This window comes from Ictidomys tridecemlineatus, chromosome 15 (assembly GCF_052094955.1).
Source record: "Ictidomys tridecemlineatus isolate mIctTri1 chromosome 15, mIctTri1.hap1, whole genome shotgun sequence".
NCBI classification, from domain to species: Eukaryota; Metazoa; Chordata; class Mammalia; order Rodentia; family Sciuridae; genus Ictidomys; species Ictidomys tridecemlineatus.
In genome coordinates this window covers 13,520,161-13,545,317 of record NC_135491.1, presented here as the reverse complement: position 1 = coordinate 13,545,317, position 25,157 = coordinate 13,520,161, and the positions used below count along the sequence as shown (strand labels likewise).

Sequence of the window (25,157 nt, the reverse complement as noted above, 5' to 3'; positions counted from 1 at the left end):
ATCCCAGTGACTTGTGAGGGTGAGGCAGGAGGATGGTAAGTTCAAAGTCAGTGTGGGCAATTTAGTGAGACCCTGTCTCAAAATAAATTAAAAAGGGCTGGGGATTGGTTCAGAGATAGAGCACCCCTGGATTCAATTCCTGGTACTGGGGTGGGAGTGGGGGAACAAACAACAAAAGCTTGGAATTTTAGGGAATTTCAAAAATCACCATAGTGGTTCCTTCGTCAGGGGTGACAGGAGGGGTGTAAGAAAACTTTCTGGGGGTTGGAAATGCTTTATGGATTGATTTGTGAAATGATTTTATAGGGGATGTATACATATGCACATATTCATTAAGCTGCAAACTTAATGGTATATTTATTACATATATGTGTACTTTAATTTAAAAAGTACAAAAGTGCATCTTCAGATATAATGAGACTCTGAGCCTGGTGCTGTTAAGAACCAAGGAGTGGGGCTGAGATTGTGGCTCAGCGGTAGAGCGCTCACCTAGCAGAGGCAGGACTGGGTTCCATCCTCAGCACCACATAAAAATAAAGGCATTGTGTTGTGTCCATCTACACCTAAAAAACAAACAAACAAAAACCAAGGAGTTATGGCTTAGGGTGGGTCATTAATGACAGATGTGACTTTACCTAGTTTTGGAAGTCCTTTTTATTGTCCAATTAAAAGCATCCATGAAATGTGAAGTGTTATAAATACCGAGATGACGCAGAAATCAAACACCTGCTCCAAAGTGGGTGGGCAAGGTGAGCATCTCCTTCTGAAGAAAACCAAGCTACACAGAGCCTCGTATAGGCCGCTGTCCCCTGTTTATATACCTAACTGCAGCACCGCCCTTTGCCCTGATTGGAGGACTCACGGGTACAATGTACGTGATTGGCTAATTTTAAAATTAGGGCGGGCAAAAGGGAAGGGCTACAGTTAAAAGAGCTACCATCGGATCTAAATACGGCTGAACACCGTATTCTGAAAGTGGACCCCCGGGAATTTATTTCTCACAGAAGGGCTGAGGGAAGATAAAAAATGACAGGTATTTGGACAGTTCTTTTTTCCCCCATTTTTTTTTTTTTTACCCCCTAAACATGTACACTTAAAAATAATCTTGATGGGGGGCAGGGAAGGAAAAGCCTCAAGTCAACCCTGGCGCCGTTGTATCAGGGCCCATTTCTTCCTTAAGAATCTAGAAGAAGAAGATGGCCGAGTGGAGAAAGGAAGCTCCTCAGCACGGGCCGCAGGGAGCCGGAGGCCGGAGGCCGGGAAGGCTCCTCCGTGAGGTGAGTAGGACAACCCTGGGGAAGCCCTGGCCCCCGTCGCCAGCGGAGCCTGCGGGAGCGCGGGCCTCAGGAGGCGCGTGGCTGGAGGACCAAGAAATTAAAAAATGAGGAGAAATCGACTTGGGGAAGGTTGTGGTTTACAGAGGAAGAAGATTTTTTTTTTTTTTTTTGTACCAGGGATTGAACCCAGGGGTATTTAATCACTATGCCACATCCCCAGCCCTTTTTCGTATTTTATTTGAAGACAGGGGCTTGCTAAGTTGCTGAGGCTGGCTTTGAACTCGCGATCCTACTGCCTCACCCTCTGAGCCGCTGGGACTACAGGCATGCGCCATCGTGCCTTGCAAGGAAGGCTGATTTTAATGGACACAGAGTTGGTAGGGGAAGTGTTCTGAGGAGTAAGTGAGGAAAGCTGAAAGCTGTTCCCTGCATAGCTTGGGCAGCTGCTAACAAAGCGGGGCTTGGGACTTCATAAAGGAAGTTACCAGCAGACCACAAAAAACAAAACAAAAAAAAAACAACAAAACAAAACAAGACAAAACAAACAAACAAACAAAAAATCCTGGAGGGTGTCTGAATCATTGAGAGGGAAACAGGTACAAAGAACATTTTACCTGGACCATTCAGTCTCTACATGTGACCTGATGTTTCTCTTTCAGTTTTTAATATTCTTTCCTTATTTTCTATGTTGGGTGTTCTGATTAGGATGTGTCTTGGAGGACTTCTCATTTGTTTAGGGCTATTTGGGATCCTGTATGCCTCATGGATGTGGATGTAAAAAAAAGTAACTAGCTCATTAAAAATGTTCTTAGTGGCCAAGCATGGTGGCACACACCTGTAATTCCCATGGCTTTGGAGGCTGAGGCAAGAGGTTCTCAAGTTTGAGGCCAGCTTGGGCAATTTAGTGTGGCCCTAAGCAACTTAGCAAGATCCAGTCTCAAATAAAAAATAAAAGGGGCTGGGGATGTAGCTCAGTGTTAAATATCTTCAGTATTAAAAAAAAAAGTTATTAATGCCTTTAGCTTGTATCTCCATGTTCGCCTCTATCCTGATGATTCTCAGGTTTGGTTTGATCTCTTGATATTGTCCCAGAGTTTTTATATATTCTGTCATTTTTTCCCTTTATTGCATTCTGTGTATTCATATATCCTGTCTCCAAGTCCTGAAGTTCTGTCTTCAAGGATGAAGCATTAAAATTTTTTTTATATTTTCAAACTTTTCAGCAGCCTATTTTCTATAAATTGAGAGATTTCTTTAAGTTATCACTTATATATCATCTTTATCTTTTTCCTGAACTATTGTGTTTTTATTTGCATGCAACTAAATTACAGAAGGGGATTGTAAGAGGTTCAACTTATCCTTGAAGGTTAGTCTTTTTTTTTCTTTTTTTAATGGCACTAGGATGGAACCTAGGGCCTCACACATGTTAAGGAAGTGCTTTACCACTGAGCTACATTCCCAGTCCTTTTTAGAAAATTTTGAGACAGGGTCTCACTAAATTGCCCAGGCTGGCCTCAAACTTGCAATCCTTTTGCCTCAGCCTCTGGAGTTGCTGGGATTAAGGTGTGCACCACTGTGTCTCACTCCTTTTGCATTTATTACTTGGAATCCTTCTGTAAGATATAATTGTCTCTTCTTCTGTGTTTATTTCTTTATACAATTATTTATTTTTATTTATTTATTTGGTACTGGGGATTGAACCCAGGGGTGCTCTACCTCTGACCTACATGCCCAGCCCTTTTTATTTTTTATTTTCAGTCAGGATCTGGCTATGTTGCTGAGTCTGACCTTGAATTTGTAATCCTCCCGCCTCAGCCTCCTGAGTTGCAGGGATTACAGGTGTGTTGACCACTGCTCCCAGTTTATCCAATTATATCACTGTGGTCTCATGGGTATTCATTTATTTATTTTAAGGTGTGCATTATGGTTTGGATATGAGTTATCCCCACAAATCTCCTGTGTTAATATAAGAATATTCAGAAGTAAAATGATCAGATTATGAGAGTTGTACCTAATCAGTTCATCCTAGTTTGATCGGACTAACTGGATGGTAACTGTCCTTAGGTGGGGAGTGACTGGAGAAGGTGGTCACTGGGGGCAAGCCCTGGAAGGGTGCATCTTTCCTGAAGCCCCTTCCTCTCTCTTTCTGCTTCCTGGCTACCTTGAGTGGAGCAGTGTCCCTTGCCACATCCTTCCTTCATGATGTTCTGCCTCACTTGGCCCAGAGCAATGGAATTGGCTGACCATGGACTAAATCTCTGAAATCATAAGTCAAAAAAAACTTTTCCTCCTCTAAGTCATCCTTTTCCAGTATTTGGTCACAACAATGAGAAGTTAATGGATAATGTAAGATTTATTTATTAAAAAATGGATAGATAAAGTTGAATGCATTTTTCAGGTATAGCATATTGTTTTGAAGAATACATACATTATTGAATGACTAATCTAGATCACTATTGTATGAACTGCCTTACAATTATCATTTTTGTATGGATATTTCTTTTATTTCATGAGTTATAATCCAATACTATTTTTTTTTTTTTTTGCTCAGGTTATTATAGCTTTGACCACGAGGAGCTCTTTCTGATGATTCCTATGTCCTTTTGATGTACCCCTTCCTTTTTTGACCACTACTTTGTAAGACTATAGGATATTTCTGGATCATCTTACAATTTTTTTTTAACCTGTAGTTGGGACATAATACCTTTATTTTATTTATTTATTTTTATGTGGAACCACAGTCCTTGGATCATCTTATTTTTTTCCTGCTCCTGCCCTTGATTATCTGCAATTGACCACTGAGCCACACCCCAGCCCTATTTTGTATTTGATTTAGAGATGAGGTCTCACTGAGTTGCTTAGCGCCGTGCCATTACTGATGCTGGCTTTGAACTTGGGATCCTCCTGTTTCAGCCTCCCAAGCTGCTGGGATTACAGGCGTGAGCCACTGTGCCCAGCTAAGAAACACATTTTTATCAGCACTTGAGATGCCCAAATGCCCCCCTCCCCACCCTGCCACTGCAGAAGCTCCAGTCTTGGCTTCAGGCATCATTCATTAGTTTAACCAGTTCTGTCCTTTATATAATGGGATCATGCAGAATATCCTCCTGTGTCTTTCTTCTTTTACTCAGTATTATCTCAGGATAGCATAATGGGTAAGAGCATGGCTCTGGAGCCAGACTACATCAGGTAGTAGGTTAGTTGATTTCTCTTTGCCTCATTTTACTCATCTGTACAATGAGGATAAGAGCAGCATCTAACTTGTGAGGTGGTTGTAAGAATTAAATCAACTGAAAAATATAAAGTGCTTAGAGCAGGGTTTGACGTATGAGGAGCATTCAGCGCAGGCCAACTGTTGCAACCTCTGCAGCCCCTGAGGGTTTCCAAGCTCTTGTCCACGTGTCCTGTTGGCTTTTGTAGTGCACCTATGAATGAGTGAGCCACAGCCATCACCATTCCCACAGTGAGGTCCAGAATTGGGCAGAGAATCCTACTCCCTGCCTCTCCCGGATCCCAAAGATACCTCTCAGTTGAGAGCTGAGTTTGGCTTGGTTGCTGAGTGGGAAGCGATCCTTTCAGAATCCGGGGTGGGGATTCAACAACATGGGTTTGGACAAGTGAAACCGGGAAGTTGGCAGATGGAGATTCCTGTTGTTGTCTCTGGTACTGTTTGTAGCCAGGCCCGTTTTCTCTGTTAGCTTTGTGATTATGGGGATTAACCTTCATTCCACCTCTGTCACTTCTCTGTGTGGCAGTCTGCCACCTTCACAGCCTCCCCCTGGAGGAACTGTTTACTCCAAATAAAACAAACCTAAAAAAAGCTGTGGCTGGAGCGACTGACCATTACTGGTGAAAAGAAGTCTCGCCCTCTCAGGGTGACCTTGTTGCCATGGGGTAGCTGAGGATGCCAGCCTTAACATGCAGAAGAATCTCAGATTTAAAATTTTGTGGTGTCGCTGACTTTTAAGATTTGGGGAGTCTGAGATTCTCCTATTCGTATCCTAGTTAAACGATGCTATTTGCGGAATTGTTCAAGGGATGGGCCGCAGTCATGTCTGCAGTATATTGTGAAATGCTTCAAAACCCAGATGGATTGTAGGATGGACAGGTGGATACACAGGTAACAAAGCAAGGACAGTCGTGTGTCACTTAATGACAGGGACACATTCTGAGAAATGCGTTTTGAGGTGAGTCTGTCATTGTGGGGACATCACAGCCTAGGTGCTGTAGGTCAATCATTCAGTGCAACCTCTTGATACATCAAAAGATGTGATAAACAGTAGATGTGTAAGGCTCCTGCCTGTGTGACACACCTAGTGTTTTACAGTGAACTTTTAAAAAAATAAGTAGAAGGTGTTCACTCTAAGATAACATAGCATCCCAAGTCTACAAACATGTTGTTGATCACCATTATCAAATGTTACCCACGATACTTGTATGTGTAACTGCTATCTGCAGTAGGTGTGATTACACCAGCATTACCATAAGCCTAGGAGGAATTCTTTGTGCTGTGACTTTAGGATGACCACAGTGTCCCAGAACTTTTCAGCGCGCTGGTAATTTATGGGATCACAGTTGTATATGTGGCCCCTCATTGACTGCTGTGTCCCTATGCATCACTGTACAGTAAATACTCATGATAAAATTTAGAAGGTGGTTTTCCAGACAATTCTTTAATGTTTCCAAATCGCCATAATATGACACTGGGTAAATAGGATATTTCAATGTCTCTTAGTGGGGCTAGCTGATTCCTTTGGGAGAATCCAAATGTGGGCCGAGTCACCACACAAGTCTGGTGGGAGGGTGTGACAGAGCTTGACGAGGCTTTCTCTCTAGCATTCCTGGGTTAGGACTTCTGCCTTTGAAGTGGTGGGAGTCTAGCTCAAACTAGTTTAAGTAGAAGTAGAAATCCACTTTTGGGAGCCGGTGGGCAGGCCAAGGCGGAAATGCTATATTCAGCCGTTAAATGATGATGTTAGAACAATTTCTCTCAATATGTTCTCCTTTTTTCTTTTAACCCGCTCTCTGTCTTTCTTTGTGCTGTGGTTCAACCCAGGGCACATGCTAGGTAAGCTGTCTACCACTGAGCTACAAACCTAGCCTTTTGTTATAGGAGAATATAACTATATTCATAGTTATAGGAGGGTTGCTGAAAATCTGTGTTGACCTTGTCTGTGGTGAGCTCAATTGTTCAAAAAATATTTCCTTCTCCCATTGGTCCTTAGGATTACACTTCCTCCCTCCCCAGGGACAGGCTTGGCTGTTCGATGGCTTTGGCCAGGACTCTTCTTTTAAACCTAATGGGTCTCACTGGGTTCCAGAAACTGCTTCCTCCCTGGGTAACTGCTGTCCTTTCCAGGGGTAGGGGAGGCAACTGAATCACAAGTGACTTTTGGGTTCGCTATTGTCCTTCCATACCTCCCCACAGCTAGAGAAAAGCAGCCAGTAGTGGAATCTAAGCTGTCAACACAAATCTGAAAGTGTTTGGAACTTGATTATGGTGGCATATTATGAAACACAGGGCTTTCTGGATTAAATTACTTCACATTTGTTTTTGGTACTGGAGGTTGAACTAGGAGGCATTTTACCACTGAGTTACATCTCTAGTCCTTTTTTAAATTTTTTTTTTAGTTGTTGATGGACCTTTATTTTATTCATTTATTTATATTCAGTGCTGAGAATCTAAACTGGTGTGCCTCACATATGCAAGGCAAATGCTCTACCACTAAGCCATAACCCCAGGTTCCCAGCCCTTTTTTTTGGTTTCTACTGAGACAGGGTCTTGCTCAGTTGCTTAGGGCCTTGTTAAGTTGCTGAGACTGGCTTTTGAACTTGTGATCCTCCTGTCTCAGCCTCCTGAGTCGCCTGGTTTTTTCACATTTGATTTTATTACCCTGTCAGTAGAATGGGGGAAAAGCAGGAAAGAGTCAGCTATACATGGTTCAGCTCTGAGTGCTGCTTTACTTCTTTAGCTGTGTAACTGTGGACATGTCTGTCAATGCCTCTGAGACTTAGCTTCCTTACCTAAAAGCTGGGAATAATGATAATAACAATGATAGTAGAAGTGGATTATAGTGGCTGTTTCTGGTGTATTTAAGGATTATAGGAAGAAAAAGCGAAGTTCAGCTTTAAGTTCCCAGTTGAAGTCAGTGAACCAGGCAGCTTCTATCTAACCCTATAGGAATCACTTATTTCTTCTTGTTACAGGATGGAAATTAGACACAGAACTTAATTGTGTAGGTAGAAGAATTATACCAGAAGTTGAGAGTACATCCTCATCAAATCTTTTTTTCTTTTTAAATAAAAATTTTAATTGGTACATAATAGTTATACATGTTTGCGTGGTACATTGTGACATTTCATTGAATTTGCACAATGTGTAATGATCAGGTCAGAGCAATCAGTATATCTTATCAATTAGAAAAATATATTTTTTAGTTTTAGGTGAACACAATACCTTTGTTTTATTTTTATGTGGTGCTAAGGATCGAACCCAATGCCTCATACATACTAGGCGAGTGCTTTACCACTGAGCCAAAACCCCAGCCCCATATCTTATCAGTAGTTGTGAGTAAATTATGATGCTTTATTCTGTTAATTCTTTGGTGAAGTAGCATGATTTAAACAAATAGTAGAGCTTGTTTCCCATAACGTATCTACCAATTTAAACATTTATCTTTTTTTTTGTGTTAGGAAAATTCAAAATCTTCTCTACTAGCTATTTTGAAATATACAATTAATTTCATGCAGTATTTTATTTTTTATTTATTTTTTATTAAGAAAAAATTGCCACACTTAATTTTTTTTTTAATATTTATTTTTTTAGTTCTCGGCGGACACAACATCTTTGTTTGTACGTGGTGCTGAGCATTGAACCCGGGCTGCACGCATGCCAGGCGAGCGCGCTACCGCTTGAGCCACATCCCCAGCCCTCATGCAGTATTTTAAATAAATTTTTTTGTAGTTGTAGATGGACAGAATGCCTTTATTTATTTATTATTTTGGTGCTAGGGATTGAACCTGGGGCCTCATGCATGCAAGGCAAGCACTCTGCCAACTCATTCATATCCCCCAGAATGCCTTTATTTTCTTTGTTACATGGTGCTGAAGCTTGAACCTGGTACCTCACACATGCTAGGCAAGCACTCTGCCACTAAGCCACTACCCTAGCCCAACATGCAGTATTTTTTAATTTTTAATTTTTGTACTGGGGATTGAGCCCAGGGGCACTTAACCACTGAACTACATCCCCAGGCCTTTTTTTATTATTTGTTTTGATACAAGGCCTTCCTAAGTTGTAGAGGCTGGCTTGGAACTCACCATTCTGCTGTCTCAACCTCACAAGTCACTGGGATTACAAGTATACATTACTGTGCCTGGCAGGGACCAATATTTTTAAACTAGAATTGTCATTATTAATATATTCTCCCAACAGGGATCCAAGAACTATGGTGTTCTAAGACTGGAAACGGAGGTCCAAGGCATCTCAGATTGCCAGAGTTCCCTGGAAATGCCCTCCTATCTTTCTATCTTCCTACGAGTTCCTAGGCACTGATGTGCACATCGTACCAGAGAGCTGGGCACTCCTGGCATTACAGGCTTCGTCCCCACTCTGCTGACACTTGTGACATTCTACTGCAGCTTTAACCAGTGTCTGCTGAAGGGGGCTGGCCATCCTGAAGTTGATTCATGGCTCCTCACCTTGACTAGGTTCATGCCCTGTCACCATGACTTGGATAAGCCACCCTACCCTCCCTTACCCTATTCATTCTGACTAACATTTCAAAAAGGCACTGCCACGCCACCTCCCCCTGCTCACCCAGCCTCCAGGGCGCTTACTAATAGATCCCTGTGGTCAGAGGCCGGCCCTGGCATCAGAATGGTTGAGTGTGAACCTTGGCCAGTTCCGACACTTGTTCTATGTGCGACCTTGAATATGTGACTTTGCTTGTTTGAGTTCCAGTGTCCTCATCTGTTGAATGGGACTCATGATATGACTGTTATGAGGATTAAATGAGATCATGTCTGAAATAGTGTTTATTAAAAAATTAATGCCTAGGAAATAAAATTGAACAAATTATATTATGTGCATGTACCAGTATGTCACAATGAATCCCAGTACTGTGTATAATTATGCATACACACACATACAAAGAGTACCTAGCACAGTCAGTGCTCAAAAATGTTACCTAGAATTACTAATGCCTTGCATGCCTTGCAACAGGAGTATGTCTTTTTTTGTGGTACTGGGGGTGAAACAAAGCTACCTTTTTTTTTTTTTAAATTATAGTACTAGGGACTGAATATAGGGCATTGTACCACTGAGCCACATCTCCAGCCTTTTTTATTTTGAAACAGGGTCTCACTAAATTGCTGAGGCTGGCCTCAAATTTGTGATTCTCTTACCTCAGCTTCCTAAGTCTCTAGGATTATAGGCACATGCCATTGCTCTTTGTTCCCACCTCCCATCTTTTAAACCTTATGATAGGTCTCACTAGGTTGCCAAACAGTTTTGAGCTTGCAATCCTCCTACCTCAGTGTCCCAAGTAGCTGGGTGGAAGGGCATGTGTCCTGCTAGCCTGGCCCTGCCTCTCCAGGGCCCAGCTCTGCAGTGCCCCCCTACTATTTGAGTTCTGGCATGAGTGTAGGCGAGCTCTTGCTGGGTATATAAAAGCAAGACTAAAATAAGAAATTGAACAGATATGACAGCCACACACTGTGAGAAAAACAGACTCCATAGATTAATCCAGACAATAGGTAAACAAACAAAACTGTAACTGAGGGAAAAACCTAGGTAAGCCCTCTATGTTCACTTGCGCTTATTTGACTTTAAGTGATACTAATTTTGGATGCTGCACAACCGAGCAATATATTATTAATCTCCCACTAGCTTTGTTGTAGATAACACATGTGATTGAATCACCTATACGCTTAAAACTTCTCCAACAGAAGTTGCTTTCTGCTTTCCTCTCTAGTTTTGTATATTGAACTTCAAGGTTAGCTCTTCCTGGGAAAATAAACTAAAAAGACATGAGTCATAGAAACTACTGTTAGGTTGGGATGTGAGGTGACCCCAAAAGCTCATGTGTGTGACACAATGTAAGAAGGTTAAGAGGAGAAATGCTTGGTTTGTGAGAGTCTTAACCCAATCACTGAATTAATCCCCTGCTAGGGATTAACTGCGTGGTAACTGAAGTGGTAGGGTATGAATGGAGGAGGTAGGAATTGGGGACCTGGCTTTGGGTTATATATTTTGTAACTGCCAAGTGGAGACCTCTCTTTCTGCTTTCTGCTCATCATGTGAGCTGCTTCCCTCATACACTGCCATGATGTTCAGCCTTACCTGGAGCCCCAAGGAATGGAGCCTGCTGTCCATGGACTGAGACCTCTGAAACTGTGACTCCCCAAATAAGCTTTTCCTCTACTTCGGTTGTTCTGGTCAGGTCTTTTAGTCACAGTAGTGAAAAAGTTGATTAAAACAACCAATAGTAAAAACTCAGAACATCTGATGACCTTCAGATAACACCAGAATGTGGATCACCTAACACATTATACACAACATGCCGATTCTGTTCTTTAATTGAAAGAGGAAGTATAAATAATGGTTAACTTGAGGGAAATAATGTTTTTATATAAAGAATTACAGGGACTGGTCTAGGAGGTAAAGGTCAATTATTATCACAGGGAAGACCCAGCAGAAAAGAGAAAGTAAAACTTACCCTGTGTGACAGAGATGGTTATCAAGCCTGGATGAACAACACAGCATGTGCTTTTCCTGCCCATTGCCTCTCTGCTCCTCCTTTCCCTCCCTATAAAAGCTCTTTTGTATACCTGAGTTTCCTAAGATGGTCATTATTTTGGGGATGATAGCTCCCCCATCTTCTCAGAGTGCCAATCCATTTGAATAAGTGTGATTTATTTCCTATGAACTCTCATATTCTGAGTTGACTCTCAAGTAGCAAGCAGACAGACTTGGGTCCAATAACAAAACTCACAACAACAACCACCCTCAGGGAAAAAGATCAAAATCCCGTGTTGCTATAATATATAATATAAAATATCTAGGATTTAGCAAAACCTTCTAAGATATTCAGAGAAACCGGAGTGTGAAAACAACCATTTGATAAGAACTATCTCTGCAGGGCACAGAGATGTTGGACACAGCAGACAAAGACCTCAAAATTGTTGAGAGCCACAGCCAAAGGGGCCCCAGCAAACTTCTAGCTACCAGCAAACTTCCAGCTGCTGGCTGATGATCCAGCTGCCAGCAAACTTCCAGCTGCCGGCTGATGATTGGCTCACAGTGGCCCCAGCAACATCTAGCTGATTGGCTCCTCTGCGGTGATGTTCATTGGGCTGTTTCCCTGCCCTTCAGACTGCCAGCTGATGATTGGCTCACAGCGGCCCCAGCAACATCTAGGTGATTGGCTCCTCCACGGAGCTGCTCATTGGGGGACTTCTTTGGCTCTGCCCACGCAACCCAGCCAATCGGCCTCAAGAGCAGGAGGATGGTGGGAGGTTGAGAGGCTGGTGTGGGGGTGAGAGGCTTGTGGAAGCCGGTGGTGGCAGTTGGGCTCTGAGGGTTTTTTCCCTGAGGAGCTGTTTTGTTTGGCGTTTGTAGTTCTAAAAATAAAGTTAGTTTCTTTTGACAAGTGGCTCCTGAATTGTGCCCAGCCAGACTGCGGCACAAAATGGCTATTAAAAGAACTTTAGGAAACCATGTTTGAAGAATTAAAGGAAAGTATGATAATAAGAAAGTAGAGATTAGCAATGAAGAGAAATTATAAAAAAGAAGTAAATGGAGTTCTTGAAAAGTTTAATAAGTGAAAGAAAAAATTCAGTAGAGGGACTCAACAGAAGATACAAGGTAGCAGAAAAAGGAGTAAATGAATTTGAAATTTGAAAGTAGATACAGATTATTCAACCTGATGGAAGAAGAGGAAGAGGAATAAGAAGAGGAGGAGGAGAAGAGGAGGAGGAGGAGGAGACTAATATACATGTAATAGAAACCATAGAATCTCAGAAGGAAAGGGATAGAAAAAGATATTTGAAGAAATGATGACTAAAAACTTCCTAGATTTGATGGAAAACATTATATATACAAACAAGAATCCTAATTTACTTCAAGTAGGATACATTTAAAGAGATTTGCGGGCACGCGCACACACACACACACACACACACACACACACACACACATATATATATATATATATATATATATATATAAAATAAACAAACTGTTAACTGCCAAGGGCAAGGAGAAAATTTTGAAAGCAGCAAGAGAAATCTAATTTGCAACATTAAGGAAACTATAATAAGATAAAAAGCAGACTTCTCACCAGAAACTCTGGAGACCAGAAAGTAATGGGGTTGACATTCAAAGAACTGAAAGGAAAACACCCCTGTGGATCAAGAATTCTACAAACAACTGGGGCATATTCCTGTAATCCCAGTGGCTGGGGAGGCTGAGGCAGGAGGATCTCACGTTGAAAGACAGCCTCAGCAATTTAGTGAGGGCCTAAGCAATTTAGTGAGAACTTGTCTCAGAAAATTAAAAGGGCTAAAGATGTGGCTTAGTGGTTAAGCACCCCTGGATTCTGACCCTGTACAAGAATAAAAATTCTATATGCAAAAAAAACTACCTCCAACAATGTAAGTGAAAGATGTTGCCAGATAAACAAAACTGAGAGAATTCATTGATAGCAGTCTTGCCTTACAAGGAGCACTAAAGGAAATTCTTTAGGTTGAAAGGAAATGATGCCAGGAGATAATTTGAATCAATACAAAGAAATAAAGAATATGAATAAAATCTATTAGGCAAGAATGTTTAAAGTACAGAACTACCTTTTCTTTCCTAACTTCTACTTTTATGAAGAGAATTGCATAATAATGATAGTTTATTGACTTTTTTGTGAATTCTAATTATCTTTTGAAATCTTTAATTTTTTATACATTTCTCCATATTTTCCTCACCACTTCTATTATAGCCACATTATACTACTTATCTGGGTTGCTTATATGTCTGCTTTAAAAAATTTTTTTTTAGATGTTGATGGGCCTTTAGTTTATTTATTTATTTATATGTAGTGCTGAGAACTGAACCCAGTGCCTCACATATGCCAGGCAAGTGCTCTACCACTGAGCCACAACCCCAGCACTATAGGTCTGCTTTTAATTTTTTTAGTTTAGTTTTGTTTCCCCCTTAAAATTACCAAGTTCATTCTCCCTCTTCATATATCTATCTTTTTATCCTGACAGATATTATAAATAAATGAATTGATGATACACATTGGATGATTTTAGCTACCATTAGAGAGGATTTCACATTTTGTCTTCTAGGCAGATAGGAGGAAGAGTGGATCTTATTAATGTGATTAGTAATTGATCTGTGTTGAAACTAGATTTCCAGTTTTAGTAATACTGAGTTTACTGTTGTTTCTTCCAGGTTCACTAGGCATCTCATTCTAAACCTTGGGCTTTTGATCATCATCTGAAAGGTTTCCACCAACTTAAGCCCTGAAATTCTGCATTAATGCTCTCAGTTGGAATATTTGTGTTTAGATATGTAGCCATCTAAGTTGAGTGTTTGAGGTAGAACCCTTCCCTATAGTGATATTTTAATTTTTTGCATATTACAAGAATACATGAGAGTTCACTTCTAAAATTGCTGTTAGGCTAGTTCCCAATCCTTTTTCCTTGATCTCTGAATTCAGCAAATGTTCCCCGTGAAACACTGATTTTATGTTTGAGTTCCCCCAGATTTCTAACTTGTCATACCATCTCTGTGTTTCTAAGGAAGCATTGCTGTTTTTTTTCCCCCTAATAGAGATCCTCTGCATGGATCCATGAGCCAAGTCTGATTTTGAATTCTAGATAGATTTGAAAAACACCAAAAGAAAAGACAATTTCTAATTGGAACACTCCACCTCGGGAATCCCTATTCATTTTGTTCTTGTTTTCTTCCGCAGTTTGTCATTTCTCAAAAAAAGAAAAATGTTGTGAGGACTTTTACTACTGGTTGAAGTAGGAGTGTTGCACTGCCTCTACCTGGTACGTCCTGTTCAGAATTGAAATTTTAGCTTCTACTTTTTGAAGCTCATTGTTTTTAGAACTTCTACTATCACTTGAAATGATAGGGTGTAATTCCTGAATGTGGAAAGAATTCCCTTAAAAAAAGGGCTTGAGAGTTAGTGAGAAGGAGCTGGCATAGACAAAGGCTGAGGCTGAGGTTGAAAATCTTCAGACCCAAGCTTACTTTTGTGCTAAGGTCATGGTTTGGGAACCATAGCTAAAGATATGGGAATACACCAACCTTGGAAGTGCAAAATTGGAAACTGCTGCAAGAAAGGTGCTGGCGGGGGGCAGACACGGTGTTGGGGGACTTGGGGGAGATGAAAACATAGTGGTTAAGAGCTGAGCTTCTGGAACCAAGCTGCCTAGGGCACCACTTGCTAGTTGAATGAACTTGGGCAGATTGATCTCTGTACCGGAAGGTCATTATTTGGAAGATGGATGTAAGAGTATTTACTTTAGAGGGATATTGACAGGATTGGCTGGACAAATACATTAAACATGTACACACTTTGAGTCCTGTGAATGTTAGTTATTCTCACCTAATCATGACTCTCACTATCACTTTGACTAAGTGTCCCTCAGCCTATGTGAGTGGAAAGTGTCCCTCAGCTTGTGTGAGCGGAAACTTCAGCTGTGACATACATGTCAATACTGTGCTGGTCATGCCCTGTTGTTCTCCTGGCTTAAATTTGGAAGCAGGCTTAACTCCCCTCCCCAACCCCACTTCCAAACAGGTAATGCATTCACATGATCCAAGATTCCCAAAGTACAAAGTGATTTAAAGTGAAAACTGTTCCACCCACTAACCTTGCCCAGGGGGTATTAATGTTTTCCGTTTCCAGTCATGCCTCTGTCAGCAGAGGTTGAATTTTTGTCTAACAACAAAAGTTAATTACTCAAATCTGAAGTGTGTGGTCCATGACTGCTTGTTGAGATTACCTAGGCTCCATCTGATCACGCACTGCCATGGTCACCTCCTCAGGAGTAAGAGGATGCTGGAAGGTCTTGGGTCAGCAATTAAATTCTCTGGTTCAAAGCACACACACATTACTACTCGCCACCTACCAACCAGAAATAGCCCCATGGCCTTACTAAATGACACAGATCCAGGAAGTTTCCTCTATGCCTCGAAGGAGAGGAGAATCAGATTGGATGAATGGTATTATGGACTGTCCATTGCTTTTCTGCCTCTGGCTTTGTTCACTGGGTAGAATATTTTGGAAAAGGCATCCTTTCTGTAATCATTTTTGCAGTTGCTTGGCATATGTGTTGGATATTTTATTTGTCCTGCTCTCTCCACTCTCCACCAAGGTCCAACTTTTTGAAGGGTGAAAGGAATGCTATCACCCCAGCTCCCTTGAGCTCTACTCTTGTTTGAATTTCGCCAATAGACGGTTGAGAGGAGAGCAATAGCAGATTATTTGTTCTGTAGCTTCCTTTTTGCTGGACTCTGAAGTGGTGGTAGTTGAAGTCCTCTGCCAGAACAGACTGCAAATGGGGGACTTTCTTTTACCCCTACAGAACCAGTCTCAGTTTCAGAAATTGCCCCCTCTCACTACACCTTAAGGCCTAGGGATGGCAATGTCTCCTTGTAAGTCACAGAGTGCTTTGACATCTTGTAGATGTCCTTCAACACTGTCCTCAAATTTGTAAATAGTCCCTTCTTTAAATTCTCATATTTTTGGCTGATATTCTGATGAACATATTTCGTTGAATGGATGGATCATAATTTACTTATCCAGTATCCTTTGATGAACATTTTGGTTGTTTCTAGTTTTTTACTATGTGAACAACAACCCTGTGATGAGTAACTACACAGAAATCATTTTGCACATTTTCAAGTATACATAGGAGATGTGACTAGAAGCAATGAAGTTCTATAGTCAAAGGGAATGTTCTCATGAAATTTAGGCAAATATGGTTGCGTTGCTGTCTTCTGAACTTGTACCAATTTGCAGTTCTGTTATTCATGATTGCAAGCAAGGATTGCTCTTTGGAAATAAATATAAAGTCCTACATTCCAGGACCTCTGGAGTAGGTGTTGCAGAAAGGGGTACAAGAGAGAAACATGGGTGGGGTATAAGGCGGGGGAGGGGAGAGAGAGAGAGAGAGAGAGAGAGAGAGAGAGAGAGAGAGAGAGCGAGCGAGTCTGGTGAATTTGTCTTTGGATTTTGAGAAACTGATTGACAAGTGAGTCAGTGACTATATTTTTTCCTCATCTCATAATACTTACATAAGATTTTTGATATTTCTATTTGATTTAAAGAGACCATGATTCAGTGACCAGTGATCTTCAAAGCTAAAGTTTTGATCCTAGGACTGTGGTCCTAATATTCATGAAATTTCTGATGCTAAAGAACCTCTGAGTGAAAAGTTTTCTGGCTTGCCAGATGTGGTGGTGCACACCCATAATCCCCTTGACTCAGGAGGCAGAGGCAGGAGGATTGTCAAGTTTGAAGCCAGCCTCAATAACATAGTAAGACCCTATCTCAAAATAAAAATAAAAAGCATTGTGATGTGGTTCAGTGATAAAGCACTCCTGGGTTCAATCCCTGGCACCAAACAAACAAATAAACAAACAACCAGATAAATTTTTGGACTCTTTCCAAGAGAAAGTACACAAGGATGGTTACCATCCAACCTGAATATTTCTTGATTCATGTGCTAGTTTCAAAACATGACATGCTTTAGCATTTCTCAATGCTTCCCTCCCCCATTGCTACTGGGTAGAAGACAGCCAATGAACAACATGTAAGCTGCTAACACATATTGGGAAATGTTTGTTCTGAAACATAAAGTACCTTGGAGTTTGAATTTCTTACCTCTGGGCCCTCATTTTCCATCTGTAGATCGGGGAAAGGGCAAGGAAGGTGAGCAAGGGTGGTTGTTAAGAACAGCCCCTAAACACATCTGGGTAATAGACCTGTTCTGTTATCAGAGTTCTATGCTTGAGACCTGACTCTGGGGGTGTTGACAAACCAGGTCTGGCTACTTACTCCAAAAACCAAACAGATAAAGGAATGATCAAAAGCAAGCAAGGGGCTGGGGATGTGGCTCAAGCAGTAATGTGCTCAGCTGGCACGCGCGGGGTGCTGGGTTTGATCCTTAGCACCACATAAAAATAAAACAATGATGTTGTGTTCATCGAAAACTAAAAAACAAATATTAAAAAGTTCTCTCTCTCTCTTTTTCTAAAAAAAAAGCAAGCAAGGCACTTTAATCAATATGGCCTTATTGGGAAGGCAAAGCGAGACTCAGCATCTCAGCCCTGTCTTCAGGGTACTTAAAGGAGCTGTAGGTTTAAATAAAGGATTGACTGGGGCAGAGGGTGAGAGCTATGTAGAATTAAGCCGTCTTGCTCTGTTTCTGCAAGGGCTCTGGAGAAGTCCTTAATGCTTGAGGAGCCCATCCCCATTAGCTGCTTAGGACATCTGTCTATCAGAACTGTGATCCTGAGAAAGAGACAAATTGGTTCCTAGGAGATGATTGTTTCTGTTGGGAGTGGGGGCAGTCTCATCAAGGGGACATTCCTGAAAGGCTCCCCTGTTCCTGGAAAGTGTAGGGCAATGACTGGAGACTTTAGGTGCCACTCCAGGGTTTGGAACAAGACCCCTGTTAAAGCTATCAGTTGAATGTCCTTGAGAATCTTGAAAACACCTTAGTTTCTCTCTCTCTCTCTCTCTTAAAAAACAAAACAAAACTGAGGATTGAACCCAGGGGCACTTAACTCCTGACCTACATCCCTAGCCCTTTTTATTTTTGATTTAGAGACAAAGTCTCCTGGGTTGCTTCAGTTTTTGATTCTTTGGGACCATGCTGAGAGTGTTATTTAGCACAGCAAACCATTGTGAAGCATGGACTTATTTTGCAGATTCTAAGGGAATATGAATTTTTCCTTATCCAGATTCAATGGCACACATTGCTGGTAGCCAGATATACTTGTATTTCCACAGGTAGTCTTAAACTTCATTATGGAATGCAGTTAAGTTATGCAGAAATATTTGTTCCTTTTGAGGTGTTCAAGAAGACTTTGTGAGGTTTTGTAAAGAGGTTAGAATATCAAGTAACCTAGGGATAATTTTAGATAAGTACTGAAGCAATACCCTTTGGAGTATTTTGCCCTGTGTCCCACAGGGTGAGGGTTACAACATGGATGAGGGACAAGTGGACTCTCTGCAGCCTGAGTGAGTTATGATAATTGCATGGTTCTTCTTGTGGCCTCAGGGGCTTCCTATGCACACATTCTGAATGGTTTCAGTTGGTTGTGAGGCAGACTTTTTGCAGCTTTCCAGAGGTCTCCCCATCTATTCAACTCTCTCTTGGTAGACTTCCCTGAGAAATCTAACCACGGTGGCTTCCCTGAATTCTCAGCTGTTTCTTCAACACTATTTCCTCTATTGGCTTCCCTTGAGTTTCCAATATTTCATATAGTTGATTTTTTTAGTTGTTTCATGTGGGGGTAAAATTTCAGTTGCTGTTACTCCATCTTAACCAGAAGTAAAAATTCAGTAAGTGCTACTTAAATGATTGCTATAACTGTAACTTTTCCTTAGATTCTCACCTGTTCTGGTGGGGAAAAGCATAGATTTTTGACTTGGTTTTAAACCTGACTTCACCATTTCCTGGCTGTGTGACCATGGGAAGTGATTTAACCTTTCTGGGCTTCAGTGTCCTCCTCTGGAATGCATCTATTCTGTAGGGTTATTGTGAGAATGAAATTATTTGACATGTGTGAATATTCAGCATAGTGTCTGATGGGGAGCAGGGAATCCTGAGCTTGAGTACTAAGATTTGTACTAAAGACATATAGCACCCCTGTTACATTTCTCCACTATTTCTACTTTCTACAGATATGAACATGTTGGTTGAGTGCAAATTCTAGTGCCAGTTTGACCCAGGTTTGGAACCTGATTTCTCTCTCTGGTAGCCCTGACTTCAAAATGATTGGTTAATCTCTCTGTACTTCAGTTTCTTTATCTGTTTTTGTTTTCTTCTCTGAAAAATGGATTGTTGTGAAACTAGGAGATCTGATACATGATAAAGTGGTTAGTACAGAGCTTGATTCATGGTGTCTAAAAGTGTTCTTTTATTTATCATCATGTTGATCTTCACCATAAGCATATTTGTAATTACAAATGCTGAACTCTAAATACCACACAGTGATAGATGATAGGGTCATATAATAGCTGCTACTCATCTAGCATATCCTTCCATCTTACCTCAAGGACCTACAACACCACCAACTGGGATACTTGGTTGTAGGACTCCAGGGGCAGTCATTCACATTATAGTCCAAGTGAGTGAAGTCTCCAGGAGTGACGCAGTACACTCATACTGGTGACTCTGATGGAAAAAGTGAAGGACCAGGCTGACCTTTAGTTTTATCTAGCTCTGCCTGCAGGAAGCTGATTTCTTCCAAGATCTGCTTCTCAAGGTTTCATTGTCCTGCCCTGATGTTATGCAGGATGAAGTCAGCACATTTTCTTGGGACCTTCCACTTGTTACCTTTGGAGAAAATGATTCCAAAAGCTAAGTCCTTGTTTACATTTTTTTTTTTTTTTGGTATCAGGGATTGAACTCAGAGTACTCGACCACTGAGCTACATTTCCAGCCCTATTTTGTATTATATTTAGAGACAGGGTCTCACTGAGCTGCCTAGGGCCTCACTAAGTTGCTGAGGCTGGCTTTGAACTTGTGATCGTCTTGCCTCAGCCTCCTGAGCCACTGGGATTACAGGCATGTGCCACTGCACCTGGCCTTGTTTCCATTTTCAAACCAATAATGGGGACAACGTTGTGAGAAAAGGGAAAATTTTATTGATTTTTTTTTTTATGAAAGGAGAAATACAGGGGAATCCTATCCCAGAGGTTGTGATTCTCCCTGTCAGGGGGAACATGTGGCTTTTAAAAGAGGAAATGAAGGCTGGAATCCAAGTAGTATCAGTAGGGATAATTAGCTGGTTTTCTTGAGAGCCATTGCTCCAGATCCTGGGTTTGGAGTTTCTTTGTTCCTTTGTGCAGTAAGGACATGACACATTAGCCTGGGATGGGAAAAATGTTGGTCTGTTTCCCCTGCAGATAGGAGGAGGGAGAGTGGAAAGGAAAATGGAAAGAAGGAAAAAATGGAAAAAGAGAAGAAAGAAGGCATAAAATTTTTTAAAAATAAGTGCGCCCCTGTTACAGTTCCCACTGTCGATTCCTACATTCTGTTTCTATGGAAAAGAGGCAACAACATTTCCAAACTGTTTCCTGCTGAAAATGGGCGATGAAGGGGATCCTGTTATTGTTATTTTTCCTTCTGAGCTTTTACCAGAAGGCATGGAGAGGTGATGCCAACCTTGGTGGGGACCCGAGAACAGGATAATCATGCACAGCAGTTACTATTGGACTGATCTGCTGTTTTACTGTTTTGATCTATTTTTTTCCTCTGTTATAGTCACAATCCCCCTCCCCACCACAGTACCAGGAAGGGTGTCCCATACACTATTATATAGGAGTTTAATTTAAGCCTGTTTCTGGGGGTCATTTGTATTCAGAAGTGAGCCATTGGTAATACCTTATCCCATTGCAGATGAGCTTATTGGCACAACTTAGCCACTGTTTTAAGGTATAATCCCATAATCTTTTCTTTTTTTTTTTCTTTCTGTAGATTGGGGGCTTTAGGATGCATGCACTTCCATGGGATATCCTATGTTTTGCTCACTTGCTGGGTCACTATTATAATGAGCCATAGTCTGTTGTCAGTCTGCATCAAGGAGGGGAGCTCATTAGGATTAGCTCTGAAGCTTTTTCTGTTCTGGTGGAATAAATCTCAGCTCATCCTGAAAAGATGTCTACTATTACAAGCAGTTATCTGAAGTTTTCCATGGCATGGGATATGAGGGTCATTAGGAGCCTGCATTTCTACATATTGTGTTTCTTTCCCGGTAGGCTGGTTACCTTTCAGTCTTTGGCATGTTTTGGGCACACAGGACACAGTTTTGAGTTCTGTGCTGAGTAGTCTGTTGGTGGTTTGGTCCCCACAAGTGGGGCTTGGTGAACTTTACAAAGGTGTCCCTCTCATAGTGAGTCCTCTCAAATAGATGTTTCTTTCTTTTTCTTTTTTTTCCCCAAGGGCCAGACCAGTGTTCAGACAGGAGGATTAGCCCCTGGGAATTCTCTCTTCACTTTGCAGTGCTCTCCCAGGAGTCAGAACTCCACTCTGGCCTGTTTCTTACCCTCCTCAGTATGAAGAGCTTTAAGTCTAATACAGGTTGAGATATTAGGGCTCCTAATATATATAAATTTATTTTAAATTTTGCTTCCCTATTGGCTGCCTATCAGTCGCCTGATTTTCCCCCACCACCTAAGTGGCAGTCTCTTGAAGACCTGGATAGTGCATGATCTGATTTAACCACAGCCTGTATCAACATCAACATTTTAAGGTCATGTTTAACGTCCTTGTTTTCAGAGGTGAAGATCCCTCTTTCTTTCCACATAGCTCTGTGTGCATGTAATATCCTGAAAGCATATTTTGAGTCAGCTTAAATGTTTACCTCCTTTCCTTTGGTCAGTCTGAGAACTCATGTCAGAACAATTCTTTCAGCTTTCTGGGCTGATGATTCCAGTAGTAAAGCCCCAGTTTCCAGTATCTGTTGTTTCGTGATCACAGCATATCCCATTATCTGCTGGCTGTTGTCCATGAAGCTGCTCCCATTGGTGAATAGGTCCCAGTCTGGCCATATGATAGGCTGATAAGAGAATCCAACTTGGCTGGAGTAACGGTCTTCAGGATCTCTAAGCAGTAGTGTTGTCTTGGCTCATTGTCATCTGCTGGCTGCAGGGTTCCTGGATTTAAGGTGGACACAGTTTTAAGCTTGACATTTGGGTTGTCTAGTAGGATGGCTTGGTATCTCCCCATACTCCCAGCTGTCTGCCAGTAGTCACCCTTCTGTTAGTAGGACCTGGACTTGGTGAGGAACAAACACAGTGATGGGTTGCCCTAGAGTGGATCTCTCAGGCTCTTGGGGTGAATCACAAGAGGCAGCTACTGCCCAGAGGCCAGGGGATGATCTTTTTCTGTGTGGTCAAGCTGTTTTGACAATAGGCTATTGGTAATGATATGTCTCCCAATGCTTATAGGAACCGCACGGGCTGGACCTGGTTTCTTCTGAATATATAAGTGCAGGCAGGCCTAGGGCAGGGACTGTCATGAGGCTTTGTTTTGACTTTTTCAAAGGCAGCTTAAGATTCTGAGGTCCAAATCAAAGGTTTTATTTCTGTTTCTTTTGAGGTCTCATAGAGAGGTTAAAATTAGGAATCCAATAGGACAGAATCCTGCCGTTTCCAGAAGCACACATAACTGCCTCCAGTGTTGGGTTCTCTCTGTCACATGCACTGTCTCTCTTTTTTGGTACTGAGGATTGAGTGTGCTTTACCACTGAGCTACATCCTAGTACCATTTTATTTTTTATTTTGAAATAATGTAGTCTTGCTATGTTGCTGAGGCTGGCCTTGAACTTGCCATCCTTCTGCTCAGCCTCCCGTGTCACTAGGATCACGGGTATGCACCACCCTACCTCTGGCAGTGCCTGGGTTCAGTAAGGCTCAAGATGGTCTGCTTCCAATCTAATATCAGACTTTGGGTTCTATGGCTAATCTGGAATCTCAGACAAGTGATTTGTTGTTTATAAATAGGAGTTTTTTCCAGTAGACACCTTGTATTCACATGAGACAAGGTAATAGTATTTGAAAGGCAGTGTTTATAGCCATAAGCATTGCCATGGCTATATGCAGGTCACCCATATATTGCAAAGGGTTTCCTTGATCCAGCCTTAATCCTCACAGGTCTTTTTTGAGGCTTTCATTAAACATATTCCTTCCTGATACATGTTTAGAGAAATGGAATTTGTAAATTCCTTACACACAGAAGCCCTCTCTGACCTTTAGGATGAATCAGGCTTCTTCTATGGGTTCTTGCAGCATCTAGGATTCTCACATCACAACTCTGATGAGTCTGAAATGTCACAGCCTGTTGACAAGGCTGTTTTTTTCCATTGGACTGAGAACTCTAGAAGGACAAGGTCCAATGATCTTTGACTCTGCTGATCTCAAAACAAAGCACACTATTTCATTGAACTTCAGTCAGTCCTCCCAAAAGCAAGTTGAGGGTCAGACTGGGAGACCAGGAGTATACAGCTATTAAGTGAAAGGTTCAGGCTCTTCCCTTTGAACTGCATGTGAAATGATTAAATAGAGGCTATTTTAAACAACACATTACACATTTAGTTCACAGATTTCTCCAGTCCAAATTTAATCAGGTCTCCTTATATTCATGTCTTCTCCTCCCTGGCATACCTGGATTGTTGAAGTCATAAGCTGAAGCCAGAGGGCTGGAAAGGAAGTTGAGGAACTGACTTGTCTTCTTCTGTTTTGTGTGGCTATAGCAAAATATCACAGATATTTATAATGAACAGAAATTTAGTTTCTCCCTGTTCTGGAGGCTGGAAAGTCCAAGATCAAGGGATTCACATCTGGTGAGGGCTTTCTTGCTGAATCATCCTGTTGTTCGAGGCAGAAGGGCAAGAGAGAACAAGAGGCCAAACTCACCCTCTAGTAATGGTACCAATACCACCCACGAGATGGAGTCCTCATGGCTTAATTACCTCTTAAAGGTCCTGCCTCTTAGTACTGTGACAATAGCAACTAATTTTTCAACATACATTTTGCAGGGGACAAACATTCAAATCACAGTTTGACTTCATTATTAGTAAAAAGCTTTTTATTCCTAGACAGCTCTGATTTTAAGTCTTGGGAACATCTGGAACTCATCTCATGGTAGGGGCAGGGCGTCCCCATGAGACTATACAGGGTTGAAAAGGGAAGCCTCAGATGTAGTTCTCCAGGTCACGACATGTTCAGCCAGGCTTGTTTTCTCAGTCTCATATTAAACTTCATCATATATATTTATATGTTTATTTATTTATTTTGGGTACTGGGGATTGAACTCAGGGGCACTCAACCACTGAGCCACATCCCCAGCCCTATTTAGTATTTATTTAGAAACACAGTCTCACTGAGTTGCTTAGTACCTTGCCATTGCTAAAGCTGTCTTTGAACTCGAGATCCTCCTGCTTCAGCCTCCAGAGCTGCTGGAATTACAGGCATGTACCACCGAGCCTGCTCATATATATTTTTTTTATTGGATGTTCAAAACATTACAAAGCTCTTGACATATCATGTTTCATACATTAGATTCAAGTTGGTTATGAACTCCCATTTTTACCCCAAATACAGATTGCAGAATCACATCTGTTACACATCCACATTTTTACATAATGCCCTATTAGTAACAGTTGTATTCTGCTACCTTTCCTATCCTCTACTATCCCCCCTCCCCTCCCCTCCTATCTTCTCTCTCTACCCCATCTACTGTATTTCATTTCTCTCGTTTATTTACCCATTCCCCTCGCAACCTCTTATGTGTGATTTTGTATAACAATGAGGGTCTCCCTCCATTACCATGCAATTTCCCTTTTCTCTCCCTTTCCCTCCCACCTAGTATATCTGTTTAATGTTGATCTTTTCTTCCTGCTCTTCCTCCCTGCTCTGTTCTTGGTTGTTCTCATTATATCAAAGAAGACATTTGGTATTTGTTTTTTAGGGATTGGCTAGCTTCACTAAGCATAATCTGCTCTAGTGCCATCCATTTCCCTGCAAAATCCATAATTTTGTCATTTTTTAGTGCTGCGTAATATTCCATGGTGTATAAATGCCACATTTTTTTTATCCATTCATCTATTGAAGGGCATCTGGGTTGGTTCCA

The 25,157-nt window shown here is 41.4% G+C and overlaps 1 protein-coding gene and 1 long non-coding RNA gene across 7 annotated transcripts in view; one reads left to right on the top strand and one right to left on the bottom strand.

Annotated features, from left to right (window-relative positions):
- The first annotated feature begins 841 nt into the window (after positions 1 to 841).
- The window catches only part of LOC101956983 (cytochrome P450 2G1), a 146,536-nt gene continuing 122,220 nt past the window's right edge, over positions 842 to 25,157 (top strand). Inside the window, exons 1-2 of one of the 6 annotated variants that reach the window (XM_078032031.1) lie at positions 842 to 1,033; positions 1,162 to 1,277. In XM_078032031.1, coding sequence (XP_077888157.1) covers positions 1,197 to 1,277 — 81 coding nt within the window. In that variant the 5' untranslated portion in view covers positions 842 to 1,033; positions 1,162 to 1,196. Of the gene's footprint in view, positions 1,034 to 1,119; positions 1,278 to 14,248; positions 14,331 to 18,471; positions 18,539 to 25,157 lie in introns of those variants that run through there. The other 5 variants (XM_078032030.1, XM_078032032.1, XM_078032029.1 and 2 more) reach the window with 5 other exon arrangements.
- Positions 20,156 to 23,375, bottom strand: LOC144371050 (uncharacterized). The gene is made up of 3 exons (XR_013431210.1): positions 23,276 to 23,375; positions 21,889 to 22,180; positions 20,156 to 20,425 (listed from the first exon to the last, which is right to left on the bottom strand). It is a non-coding gene; the product is annotated as an uncharacterized LOC144371050 (long non-coding RNA).